The sequence below is a fragment of the Protopterus annectens genome, chromosome 1.part0 (genome assembly GCF_019279795.1).
Source record: "Protopterus annectens isolate FY-2018-M chromosome 1.part0, PAN1.0, whole genome shotgun sequence".
Classification (NCBI taxonomy): Eukaryota; Metazoa; Chordata; order Ceratodontiformes; family Protopteridae; genus Protopterus; species Protopterus annectens.
The window spans coordinates 1,859,133,726-1,859,148,250 of record NC_056725.1 but is presented as its reverse complement, the minus strand read 5'-3'; the positions used below and the strand labels follow the sequence as shown (position 1 = coordinate 1,859,148,250).

General features: G+C 42.4%; 1 protein-coding gene across 1 annotated transcript in view; it reads right to left on the bottom strand.

The window, feature by feature from the left end:
• LIFR (LIF receptor subunit alpha) overlaps window positions 1-14,525 on the bottom strand; it is a 1,345,198-nt gene that overhangs the window by 630,999 nt on the left and 699,674 nt on the right. The window contains exon 8 of the mRNA XM_044076229.1: window positions 8,208-8,477. Coding sequence (XP_043932164.1) covers window positions 8,208-8,477 — 270 coding nt within the window. The remainder of the gene's footprint in view (window positions 1-8,207; window positions 8,478-14,525) is intronic.

The window sequence follows — 14,525 nt, the reverse complement described above, 5'->3', positions numbered from 1 at the left end:
TCCCCACTCATAACATGCTGTATGGAGTTAAAGAAACCAAACAGTAAGTTTAAGGCTATAGACATCAGGGTGCGGCTTCTTACAGAGGTGCAAAGATCTTGTACAAATTCCAGATTAAGGGGGGGGGGTGCTCCCTGAAATTAGGTCTGGGAAGTGGAAAACAAATCTGTCTGGGCCCAAAGTGGGCCAAGAGAATTGATAGTGGCTTTGCACTTGATTGCTTTCGGTATGAACCTGGAGATTACAGGCAAGGGTGGAAAAGCATAAAGAAATCTGTGAGGCCATTGCAGGGATACACAGCATTCAACAGTGAACGGTCTCTGAGAAGGGAAGTAACTGCTGCATTTGGTGTTATATGGGGAGGGAAAAAGATTGCAGCAAGGAACGCCCCAGTGACTGAAAGTACAGTTGGCTATTTCTGGATTGAGGGACCTTTCATGATGCATGAGAAGAGCCTGACCCCAAGGCAACTGAGAACTCCTGGAACGTGTGTTGCTATGAAAAAGTAGTGCAAGGACATCACCCAATGCAAACCCTCATTGCTTCCCATATAAGGGGTAGGAACTGGCTCATCCTTGTTTGTTGATGTACCAAACAGTCATGCTGTCCATCTGAATAAAAATCACACTTTGAAAAAGACAATTCTGGTGTTCATGCAACACAAGGAGAACCACCATAACTTCTGGGATACTGCTGTGAATGTTGGCCTTGGTGTCCATCCACAGATCTTGGACCATCCTCTCACTGTAATTCACCCCCACTCTACTGAGGAGGCGATCTCTAACCAGGATGGCAGAAAGAAGGGCCTGCCTGAGTGAATCACTGGGGAATCCAACCAGTACTGTAAATGTTTCTTGCAGGAACTGATTATGATAATTAATTTGGAGAAAGGATGCAGTCACTGAGACCACTGCATATGAAAGAGCCATTGCAGAATCCTCATTTGGTAAAGTGCAAACTGCACCATTAGAATTGACAATGCCACCAACCCCATCACCCTTAGAATTAGAGCCACTGTGGGGAAAAAAGCCTGAAGTAAAGTTTGCACTACCCACTTCAAAGTTTGAATTCTGTCTTGCGGAAGTGAAACTATGAACAGTGTAGTGCCCAGATGACAGCCTATAAAAATAATCCACGAAGATGGCTGAAGGTTTGACTTCTGAAGATTTATGGAGATTCCCCCTGAACTGGCACTGCCTGAGCAAGTAATCCCTGGCCTCCATGAGACAGTCCATCGTGGAAGCAGCCACAAGCCAGTCATCTAGATAAGGGAAGATCCTGTACCCCTAGAGAAACAGATGAACTGGTAAGGCAGTCATATATTTGGTAAACACCCAGGGGGCTGTGGTGAGACCAAAGGGCAAAGCTCAGAACTGGTGATGGCTACCTCCTAGATGGCACATGAAGGTAAGCATCTTGAAGGTCCAGCAAGCACATCCAGTTGTTTGCCCTGAGATAAGGCAAAATCAAATGCACAGTGACCACGTGGTTCAGTATGTATTGTTTAGAAGGTTGACGTCCAGTATGGGCTTGAGGTCCTACTTTTTTCTTGAACTCAAAATGAACACTGAATGAAACCCTTAACACTTACTGGTCTGGTGGGACCTCCTGGGTAGGTATTTTGTAGAATAACTACATGATCTCTCTCACTGCTGCTTTGGCCTGACTGGGTGGGACATCTGGCAGCAACAGTCTCAGGTTTGGGGATATCATGAAAAATGGTATTAAACAGCCACTAGAGAGAATCCCCTCGATCAGTTTAGCCTGTATTATGGCATGGTACTCCATTAGGTAAAGAAACAGATGACCTCCAACTGCCTCCAGAGTGTAGAACTCAGACAGCCCTTCAGGGATATTGTGGCTGTCTTTCTGAGAAGGGCTCATGCTATTCCTAGTTCTGTGGACCTCCTCTGTCTCTGGGTCTGGGACTGTGTTTATTAAAGAAGTCACTTGGCCATGACTGCCCCTGTCAGAAGACAGTTTATACAGATGGCATCTAGACTCTCTGAACAAAAGTGAGCACTGTCTCTTTTGATTCCTACTATACACTCTTCGAGGGACCTTTAACATTACTCCTTTGCTAGAGACAATCTTGCCATTCTGCCTACACTTCTGCACCCTATCTTTCACGAACAGACCAAACAATGAAAATCCATCAAAGGGGGCACTGGTGAAAGACACCTTAAAGTAGTCCGTGAAGTGACAGAGGAGCAGCAGTGCCTGATGCTTCACAGTCACGCAGGCTCCAACAGCCTTCTCCACTCCCTCCACAGCATTGTGCATGAGGCACATAAACAGATTTATAATGCTGGACAAGATTGCCAAGGTTGCTACCAACTGCGTCCTAGAATCTAATGTCAGGAGGCCTTTCAGAGTGGTTAGTGCCTGCTGAGCTAAATCCCAATGGAAAAGACTCATATAAATGGTGCAGTTCAGGGGCCTTAAGGCAAACGTGCCCAAAACATGTATCCTCTTCCCCAATCTCTCCATCATCCAAGATTCTTTGTTGGAAGGACATAGAAGCAAAATCATTGGCCAGCTCTTTCTTAGTTTCTGTTGCCACAATAATGGAATCTACTTGGGGGGGGGGGGGCTATGTTCATTGTTGCCTGTCCTTGGGATGCCCAAGAATCTTATCCAGTTTTCGTGACACTGTCTCACATTCTGGCTGCTGCCATGATGACCTCACTACCAGGTAAATTAACATGTCTGCTTGAGGGAGAAACCAGGAAGTAAATGGGGTCAAACTGTAAGCCTCAAAGCACCGCCACATCCTAAGGGGAAGGAAAGGTCAGTGGGCCATGTCCACCTCTGTTGCATAAGTTCTAAAATCTTGCCAAACTAGGCACCTTTGGGAGGGGACTGGAGGGCACCCTCTCTGTTATCCAAGTTGGCATCATTAGTGATAGACTCTGATGGAGAGTCTTACTGCTTTCGTTTGCATAGCTTCTTTTCTGGTACTTCAGGGGAGGTGTTGCTCGACTCTTCAGATGATTCTGCCTGCTGTGGAACAGTAGTTTTGAGGCCCACTGGTCGACTCTGACCCAAGAATGCTCAGCGGAAGCTGATAGAGAGTGGGAGTCACTGGTAGGGCTGATCCCAAGGTGGTCTGTGTCTCTGCTCTCTGTGAAAATGTAATGATCCTCCTTCAAACCTGAAAAGCTGTTCCAAGTGTAGCCTGATCCAAAGAAGCTGTCTCACCACCAGTTTCATTCCTCCAATAGGAGAAATGACCAGGAGCTGAGGACAGAACTCCATAAGTGAAGGTGGATGGCCAAGAAGCTGGGATCAGAATCAAAGACTTGAAAGCTGAGGTCTGTGACACCACCAGTGGATCATAGCAGGTTACTAGGCTAATGGCCTTGGGGCCCTTTCAAGCCTAGCCAAGAGCTTATCCCTAAAAAAAATCTCAGTCAATACCAGTCACCCCTGTCAATGAGGGATACAGGTGGAACCCCTGGGACAAATTTGTGGTTTCCCATCCACTCATCAAGGTTGCGCTTGAAGAGGGTCAGCGAAGTGCTCTATTTGACATGTATGGAAAGTCTATTCCAGAGACAGGGCAACCTCTGGGAGACAAACCTGTCTCTCCAGCACTCTCCAGCCCTGCAAAACAGCTCCAGAGACTGTGCTGAAGCCTCATCCTCGTCCCCAACTTCAAGACTGCCTCAGCCCTTAAGGAATCAGGGGTTGAATGCGCTGAATCCTGTATTCTCACAGTCGATATCAAAGTGAGTGTCAGCTCTGGAGTCAACGGACCCAAGTGGAAGACTGGCTCCAAAACCACTGGAACAAAGAAAGAAAAGTTGTGTAAAATCTTATCATAAGCATAGATGTCCATATTGCAGTATTCTGCATGATGGTTTACTCCTCTTGTCTCCTGCACGGCCAGTATACAAAAGTTTGCCAATCAGGCATGCTTTCAGGAGAGGGTAAGATATGCTTTCTCTTTTCCTTTCTTTTAAGGGGGCTTAGCTGGCGTCTGTTGAGGCCTGGATTCCGGGGACTTTAAAGGATTGGAAAGATGACATGGGCCTTCAGAGAATGCTGGTTCCCCCCCAACGTCAGAAACTGATGGTGGTATAGCCTAAGCGGACATGCTTACACCGAGGGATTGTGCGGCATCAGTGTAGGTACCTGCTGTAGCCAATGCACTGGATCCGGATCCAAATCCTTCTACCAGGCGAAAGTCGACCACAGGCTCAGGATTGGGTCGAAGAGGCTAGGCGATAGATGAAGGCCGTAGGGTCTTGGCCTTCTTTTTTGGCGGTTCGAAGGAACTTCTGAGGAGCCCTTCATCCCTAAAGTGATCTGCTTAAGGAATTGGTTTTCTAGGTAAAGATTTAACGCATGCAAGTGACTATGGAGGGTCTTGGGTACAAATGCCTGACAAATAGGGCAGGTCTTGTGGTCATGCGACTGTACCAAACAGAAAAGTAACTTATCGTGGGCGTCCTTGTGAGGGATCTGGTGGCTGCACTGACAATTACCCTTTGTGGATAACATGAACAGGCAATACAATTATTAAAGGAGGACTGAAAAGGTCCTCAACAGGGTACTTATCTTGTTTGTTAGACTCTGACATCTGCAGCTAGCGGTAGCACCTGGCGTACGACTGGGGGCTGAAAAGTTCTGAGGGTTGGTGCATGCCGACGTCACTTTTATGGCCCACATTCTCTCAGCCACGTCAGATGTCACACGCACCTCAGAGGGACTGAAAACTTTTGTATACTGGCCGTATGTACGTGAGGCAAGAGTAAACCCATATGCAGAATACTGCAACATGGGAATAGAAGGACATCAGGACCAGGGAATTAGACAGTAGTAGGTATGGCCTGAACTATCTGTCTTCTGTGCCAAAGGAGAAGGTATGACTTCAATCTTGATCTGTGTCTCAAGAAAGTTCCTCACCAGATGATCCAGGTCTGCCTCCAGTGTGCGTCTGCATGACCAGAAGGAACTTTGTGATAATGCGGGGGAAATCTGAGATGGGATCAGATGAATCTCTTTTTCAAATGACCCCTGGGTAACTAGTTGTTTTGAATAAATGCCCTGTATAATAACAGGCTTTGTAGGCTCCAGACACAGACTAAGTGTGGGGGTCTGAGCCATGGGTGCATCTTTTTACCAACATGGGATGGTGGGAAGTCACCTAGGGACAGAAAAGGAGCTAAAGTCTACAGGACTATCAGGAAAAGGACTGTTATAACAAGGTCTAAAAACTACTACTATCACAATTGGAAAATACATGAAAAATAGTATAATAAATGAATAAAGTGGAGCATTCATCTGTGAGTGAAAGAGATCTATGTCTTGACATGATAGCAGCAAACAAGATCTGAGGTAATTTGGTCTTTAGTGCATTATGGGAGGAAAAATTTAAAGGAGCTTGAGGCTGGAGCACTAATGCTGCCGGGTCGGATCAGACGAGTAGCTTGAGGACCTACAGGTCATATCGGATGAACTGGATGAACAGGGTAAGATTTACGTCAGAAGTGGGTATTGCAATAGTGACATTACTGAAAGAGTACATCCTAGTGAGCTCCCACCACAGATTATCTAGCCATCAAAAGCACAGCAACTAGAAAGTAGAGAGACGTTGATGCTGCAGCTGTAATCTGGTAACCATCACGGTAAAAAACAGAATAAGTCAAACAAATGAGTACAGGTTTACAGATCCCTGTACATCAACAGTGCAGACTTTCTGCTGATCTGCAACAGTGATACAAGTAAGTGACTCAGCCAGATATACAGTGTATATAAAAAGTGTACACACCTCTGTTAAAATACCAGGTTTTTGTGATATAAAAAAAATGAGACCACAATAAAACATTTCAATTGAAAAACAAACAAATCTGTTAGGGGAAAAAATATAAAAAATAAAAAACGTACAATAAGCTGGTTGCATAAGGGCGCACACCCTTAAACTAATACTTTGTTGAATCACCTTTTGATTTAATTACAACATTCAGTCTTATTGGGTACACACCTGCCATCAATTAAAGAGACTCTGATTAACCCCAAATAAAGTTCAGCTGTCCTAGTAGGATTTTCTTGACATTTACTCAGTTGCCTGCTACAGCAAAAGTCATGGTTAGCAGAGAGCTTACAAAGCATCAAAGGGATCTCATTGTTAAAAGGTATCGGTCAAGAGAAGAGAACAAAAAAATTTCCACAGCATTGGATATACCATAGAACACAGTGAAGACAGTCATCAAAAAGTGGAGAAAATATGGGAAAACAGTGACGTTGAAAGAACTGGACCGTCCCCCTAAAACTGATGAAAAGACAAGACGAAAACTGGTCACGGAGGCTGCCAAGAGACCTACAGCAACACTGAAGGAGCTGCAGGAATTTCTGGCAAGTTCTGGTTGTGTACTACATGTGACAACCATCTCCCATATTCTCCATATGTCTGGACTATGAGGTAGGGTTGCAAGAAGGAAGCCTTTTCTTACACAGAAAAACATCCAGGCCCGGCTAAAATTTGCAAAACAATACAGCAAGTCTCCCAAAAGCATGTGGGAAAATGTGTTATGGTCTGATGAGACCAAGGATGAACATTTTGGCCACAATTCCAAAAGGTACGTTTGGTGCTAAAACAACACTTTGTATCACCAAAACACCACCATCTCCATGATGAAGCATGGTGGTGGTAGTATCATGCTTTGGGGTTGCTTTTCTTCAGCTAGAACTGGGCCTTTAGTTAAGGTGGAGGGAATTCTGAACAGTTCCAAATACCAGTCACTTCAGTCCCAAAACCTTCAAGCATCTGCTAGAACGTTGAAGATGAAGAGGAATTTCAGCTTTCAGCATGACAATGACCCCAAGCATACATCTAAATAAACAAAAGAATGGCTTCACCAGAAGAAAATTAAAGGTTTGGAATTGGCCAGCCAGAGTCCAGACCTAAATCCAAAAGAAAATCTGTGAGGTGACCTGAAGAGGGCTGTGCACAAGAGATGCCCTTGCAATCTGACAGATTTGGAGCACTTTTGCAAGGGAGAATGGGGCAAATATTGCCAAGCCAAGATGTGCCATGCTGACAGACTCCTACCCAAGAAGACTGCTGTAATTAAATCAAAAGGTGCTTCAACAAAATATTAGTTTAAGGGTGTGCACACTTATGCAACCAGCTTATTGTACTTTTTTTATTTTTTATGTTTTTTCCCCCAACAGATTTGTTTGTTTTTCAATTGAATTGTACAGGTTATAGGTCACATTAAAGGTGGGAAAAGTTTTGAAATGATTTATTGTGGTCTGATTTTTTATATCACAAAAAACTGGCATTTTAACACGGATGTGTACACTTTTTATATCCGCTGTATGTCTTACAGTCTACAGTGCAACAACATTTTTAGTGAGAACCTGCTAGCTTATGGTTAACCTTCTCTGATATAATTTGACAGCTGAGATTCTTCTCAGTGAAAAGTACAGAATTGTGGATCTATTTCACTTACTTGTTACTGGTGTTCAGTAGCATAGCTAGGGTGGCATGAATGGGGGAAGACACCCCATGCACAAAGCATTAGGGGATGAGATTGGCTGAACTCAATCGTTCTTTAGTGCATACTGGCATTTAAATGCTGGTATTCATTTGAAGTGTAAACTGAAGCTCTGTAGTGCTCTGTTTGTGGTAGAAAACTGTAGATGAAGTGAGCAGTCTGCTACAGTTTTAAACAAGGAAAGAGCTTTTTTCTTCTGTTTTAAAGGGGCTCATGACAGGGAAACTGCACTGAGTGCAAAAGCAGCTATCTGCTCATGACAGGGAGACTGCAATTGGTGCAAAAACAACTATCTACACCTATGGTGGTGTTCAAAAGAAAACTATAATATTATAGATGGTGCTGTCCCATAATTTAGATCTCAAGCACTGCTCTTAAAAGCAATCTACAGGAAAAGCAAACAATATGAACTGTTCAATAGTATGAGGCCAAGGATCTTGTTATCAAGGCTAAACTCAACAATGAAAAATATGAATACACCACCAGTTAAGAGTCATAAGACACTGCAAATGGCAGCAACAGTATTATATTCCTTTTTCCAAAGTACCTACACCTAGTAATACAATCTAGACAAAGAATGAAAGCAGCAGTCTTCAGAATGGATGCACACTGTGGTGGTAATTTACTGTTATTAATGTTACATAACATGTATTTGTCTCAAATGGTTTAGTTTAATTAAAATCTTTATCATGCAGTACTTACATCCCACAAAAACAACAACTCCATCAAAAGCGTTCTCACTCAAAATGCAGTACACATTTGTTCCGCTTTGCGATGAAACATTCAGGTTGTAGACAATAAGACCCTTGACACCACTGCCAAGATCAACAGGCAAAAGATCATTTTTATCTCCATACTTAAACTCAGTCACTGTTTGTCCTTTTAAAGGTATGCAGCAGAATGTCATATTAGAGCCAGCCTGCACCACTTTTTCAGACGGATATATTAAAGGCCCATTTGATGGTTCTTTTCCTAAAAGAAAAGGAAACTAGAATTCATCAATTATTTTTCCCTTCATTTTACACAAACATGAAATAAAGTGAGTATTTTAATTACTGCATACAGCAATTACAACATACAGTACTCATTTTATAAAACTGTGAAACTCTTCCTTGAAAGGGTATGGAACACATGGTTAAGCAGTACAGGATCATTTATTGCTTCTGTTCACCAGGAAAGACAGACTGGGCTCAGGACCCATTTTCAGTGGAGGCTCTGGCAGAAAAGCAATAGTACAATACAATACAACTGAACGCTGACAATAACATCTAACACTGATACTATATACTTCTATAATGTTTTTTTCTACATAGTAATATGTATTTATTTATTAAATAGATTAAGATATATTCTAAAGCAAGACAACTTTAACTATAGTATCAGTGTTGCAAATTAGTCAGATGTATGATTGTGGAAAATCTTGGATTATATAATGGCTGAACTTTCCCAAGAGTCAACAAAAAATAGAAGAATTCCGTTTATCTAAACTGTAATCATCCATACATGTGGCAATGCAAAGAGTTGGATGTTCCCCAGCAATTAAAAGCCAAACAATAACTTTGCAAAGATGGAGGTTACAGCATTTAGTACATGTACACATTACAGTAATAGATCTGAGTAATGCACGAGGTTAAACTACCTAGTACTATTCAAGTATGAGCAAATCTGTACTACTGTAAAATTCAATCCAGGAGTTACATCCACAGCATTCAGTTAAAACAGCCACTGTCCCCTTCTTCTAACATTCCTCAAGTAAATCAGAATGGTGTTTTGATAGTGTTGGGCAAAAATGAGTTACTAATATGAATGGTTACACAGTCCAGTGCAAGAGATTACATTAAAATACATTAGGAATCTCAACAGATAAAACAGCAAGGAAAGTAATTCTACTCACGTTTGAATAAATTTCCAAAAGGTTAGTCTAATGGCTCAGGTGATGAAATGGCCAGACAGGAAAGGATGATAGTGTGCAGAAATGAGTCTGAATAATAAATACATTGTACAAACAGAGAAGAACTGCAGACTCCTGCCATAAGCCATCAGTTCAGTTTGCAGTGAACAGAATATTTTGAACAGGAAAGGTTACACTGAATTGATACTACAAATGGTCAGCTCAAAAGCCACTAGACTACAGTGATATTCCATCCTCTGAACATCTGTTTACCTAAATACTTTTATCCATCCCTCACTATAGTTGGACAAACAGGGTTATACTGAATGCCCAGAACGCCTCCTTCACAAAAGGTAAAAGTGTACAATTAATAGAAAGAAAGTAAAGTTGTGTAAAATCTTACCAAAACAGTAGGTGTCCTCTTCACTGTTCCAATATTCATAACAGATGGGATCGCTTGCCAAGAATAGCCCGATGACTGGCCAATATAACAAGGCCTTTAGTATCTATAAGTGCTGTATGTCACCCTTATGTTCCCTGCACAAGTTGTAGGGCACAAAAGTGAAGTACGGATGCACATACCCCAGAACTGAAAAGCCCTAGGGGGAACATGAGCATTTAGAGGAGAAGAGAGAGAAGAGCCCCTCAGCCAGGAGGGCAAGGAGGGCAAGAGCAGAGGAGGCAGGAGGGAGGGAGCGACTACTGCAACCATGAAGAGAAGGACATCTAATGTTATGATAGGATTTTATATAACTATACTATGCTCTTCCATATCACTGTTGCAGTGTTCATGACAGAAGGGATAGTACAAAACCTCAGGAGGAGACCTGGGAGAAGAATCGGACTGAAGAGCACTCAAGAAACCCATACAGGATAGCCATGGAAATAATATCCAATTTATAATGCTTAGTGAAGGAATGGACAGAAGACCAAGTAGCAGCCTCAAGGATGGAACTGGTATCCAGACCCTTGAAAAAAGTACCAGAGGAAGCAACAGCTCTAGTAGAATAGGCCTTTACTGAAAAGGAAGGACATTCCTGAAAAGAATAACAAAAACAAATGGCTTTAGAAATCCAGGAGGAGATGGTTTGTTTAGGAACAGTCAAACCCAAAGACCTGGGAAGAAAGGAAACAAAAAGCTGCACAGACTTGCAAATATCTTTAGTTTTATCTAAATAATACTTGAGCTGTCTAATGCAAATTCAAGGTATGAAGACCCTTCTAACCGGCAGACTGCAGAGAAGGAAAAAAAAGGAAGGCAAATGAATAGACTGATTAAGAGACAACTCATTGATCACAGTGGGTATAAAAGAAGTATTACTATGAACAGGCATCCTGTCTCTGTGAAAAAAAAAAAAAAAAAGAACAGCCATGAGAGCCTGAAGCTCAGATACTCTCATAGCTGAAGTGAGGACCAAATGAACAGTCTTCCAAGTATGTTTTAAGGATGCTGAAGCAGCAGGCTCAAAGGGAGCCCGAGTTAATTTTTCAGGAACAAAACTGAGGTCTCTGGAATGTAGAACTGACTTTCTGGGAGACCTGATATAAAGGATGCCTTTAAGGAACTTCTTGATCTCAAACCTAGAGGCCAGAGGAGGAGGAGGAGCTAAGCAGCAGAAAATGCTGATAGGTGAGTTTCTACTGAAAAATATGTCAACTCATCATGGAGCAGATCTCACAAATAAGAGAGGGCCATAAGCACCAGATGGAAAATGTCTTACATTTGGACAAATATGTTTTTCTGATAGTGTGTTTCCTGGCCTCCTGCGGGACCTGAAGCATGTCCTCCAAAAACAAGTGTCGACAAAAGATAAAAAAAAAACTTATTATGCACTACAGCAGTTGAAGAGTGGATAAGTGAGGATGGATATACAAGCCCCCTTGTCTTGCCTTGTGTGAGAATATCCAACTGGGGAGGTAACTTGTGGCAATTGCCCATGGTCAAGTGGGAAAGAAGAGGTAACCAATGCTGTCTGAGCCAAGAGAGTCACAAGACTTGGGGAAGAGTCCTGTCTGATCTTGTGCAAGACTCTTGGAAACAGGGGAAGGCATAGAAAAACATCCCCTTCCAAGGAAAAGACAGGTAATCCACTTCCAAGCCAGAGGACTTGGAACTCTTGAACAGAAAAGAGGAAGTTGTCTGTTCAGAGGAGAGGCAAAAAGATCTACCAGACGAACACCCCACCAATGGACAATGTCCAGGAACACATCTCTGTGAAGTATCCATTCAAGAGATTGTGTGCTGGTCCTGCTCAGACAGTCTGCAACTAGATTGTGCTCTATGGGAATATGGACGACCTGGAGAGTCATTTGATACTGGACAGCTAGATCCCAGACCTTAAGAGCTAGCTTGCAAAGCAGGTAAGACCTTGTGCCCCCTTGTTTGCTGATATACCATGTCACTGTGGTATTGTCTGTGAAATCTTTGAGGGGTTCGGAATAAAAGAGGGTATGGAAAGCCTGAAGAACTAGAAGCACAGCCCTCATCTCCTTTAGGATGGTGAAGTCTGATCTCTGATGCACAGGCTAGAGACCTTGAAAAAAACAAAAGAAGCCCCCCACTATACCATCTGAGGCATCTGTAAAAAGCTCTTGGGTAAGGACTGGAGCCTGAAAAAGCAGCGCTTGTTTGACAGTGAGTTGATGAATCCCCCAGTGGAGCTCTAGCTTGAGACATGGAAGGAAGAAGGGGACTGGGTGGCAATGATGAAACCAAAGTGATTTGAGGTACCACTGTAGCTTTGTCACATGGAGCCTAGACAGAGGAAGCATGGGTGTGGTGGAAGCTATAAATCTAAGGGCCATGAGAAAGTCACTGGCTGAGACTGGCTACAGAGGAAGAAGAGAGTGGAAAAAAGCAGTAAGAGACAGGGCCTTAGGGCTGGGCAGGGATGTTAACATAGGGATGTTCTTGACCCTGCAACCAAGCAAAAGATGATCCTGAGAAGGATTCAGAACTAATTTTTGAAGTTATGGTAAATCCCAGGCTCTGTAACAGGGAAACAGTGAACTGGAGATCTCAAAGAAGAGTCTCGGAGGAGGAAGCTGGAATGAGCAGTCGTCCAAATAAGGAAAGATCTGAACCCTTCTCATCCTGCAAAAGGCAATGACAGGATCAAGGCATTTGATGAATACCCTTGAAGCAGTAGAGAGGCCAAAGGGCAAAGCAGAGAACTGAAAATGCAAGGAAGAAACAGATAAATGGAAACATTTCCTGAAAAGGCAATGTATGGGGATAAGAAGGTAGGCATCCTTGAAATCTAGAGAGACAAGAAATGCCTGGGGAAGAAGAAGAGGAAATAAGGTTTGAAGAGACAACATCTGAAAGGCAGGAATCTTAAGAAAGGTATTGAAATACCAAGTGCCTTCCTTCCTAGAAACTAGAAACATTCTGGAGTTAAAAAAAACCCTACCCATCTTACCTTTGGGTATAGTTTGAATGGTACCCTGAACCAAAAGAGAATGAAGTACCTCTGGGGAAAAAAGGAAGCTGTTCTTGTGGGGGTTGAGGGATGCCCAAAAAGAGAGGAAAGGATTTTCAAACCATGATATACCCCAGTGGATAAAAAACAGAACCCAAGAATCTGCTGTGATTCTTAACCAGATTGGAAGGGACAAGGAAAAAAACAAAGGGATAAAGGGACTCGGCCAAGGGAAAAGAGAAGCAAGCAGTCAAACAGAACCAGTTTTTGGGAAGTAGGTGTTTGGGTAGACTTAGCAGGAGGCACACGCCTAGAACCTGTTTTATCCTTGGTGGAGGATGACTGCCTATGAACAAAAGCAGGTCTGGAAGGGTAATTCCTTTGAATATTTGGAAAAAGAGAAAAAAAATGTGTTCCAGCTCATGCAAAGCCTTGCCTTTATCTTAGAGGACTTGAAAACTTTTTTTTCTGGAGGATCATAGACATTTTTTGGATGCAAATCACACTAAGGATGAAGTAAAACATTTACTCAATCAACACTACATAAAAAGACAGTAAGGAGAAACCCCAACAAGGCATTTATCAGAAAAAAATGGCTCAGTAGTAACCAGCACAGAAGAGAGGGGTTCAGACTGATGTTCAAAGATGGCGCTCAGACTGGCAGCAAAGTAGTTCTGAGGTGTGTGCGTCCATATGTCACCTTTATGCCCTATGCCTTGCATGGACAGCATATGTGTGATGTATGGCACCCTTAGACACTAAATGCTTTGATATACTGGCCGGACATTGGGCTGTCCTTGATAGGAGATCAATTCTGTTATGAATACTGCTACAATAAATATGGAAGGATATCCATTTGCTCTTGGTCCCCAGCACTGCTAGTGTTCAAGCTGACTAATGGTTTGAGAATGTGGAAGGTGCCCTGAAGCTTTGGAAGCTGGCCAACTGTTATATTCTATGTGGGATATAACCCACAGAGCTCAGGCTACAGAAATAGTGATCAATATGAACGATGTCCACAGAAACTAGATTAGAATGGTTCCTGTTGACAGTTTTGACAACTTTTAGACTGAAACAGTAGATGGCCAAAATGCAGAATTTTTGTCGACAATTTTAATCACTTCTTGATTGAAAGAGAAGAATGCCAAAATAGTAAGTACAAGACTGTATAACCTCAGTAAAAGGTATCTTGTGGACACAATCATAGTTAAAACAATAAGTGGTGGGGGATGTGCGAGATGCAATGGAGCTAACAGTCCCTAAACTAATTTGTTAGAATTTGTTAGTTGATTTATATGGTTTTCTTTTTTTGCCATTTTGTTTTGGTGAAGTGTAGTTTTGTCAAACAAGTGCTGAAACTATAAGCAGTAAGTAATCAGAACACATACATGTGCAAACAAAAAGAGTACATTCTGTATATCCTATCCAGTGTCGAAACAGCATCCTCTTAAAGGGACAATCCCGGCGTTTAAAATTCGGGTCCACAGTAAAGCTGATCAATGCCACGCCTAATTTTCACGTCACTCGCTTTCCTCACCCACAGTGTTCTTTTTCTTTTCAGTATCCTGTATAGTTTCAATCCGATTTTGTCTCCCAGTCTCAACTACAGCTTGGTTTTATGGTCCTGTCTCTGACTGTTCAATTTTTTGACTCATATTTTCAGTCCATTTTTCGTATTAGTGGTAAATTAATGCAAACTCTGTTATT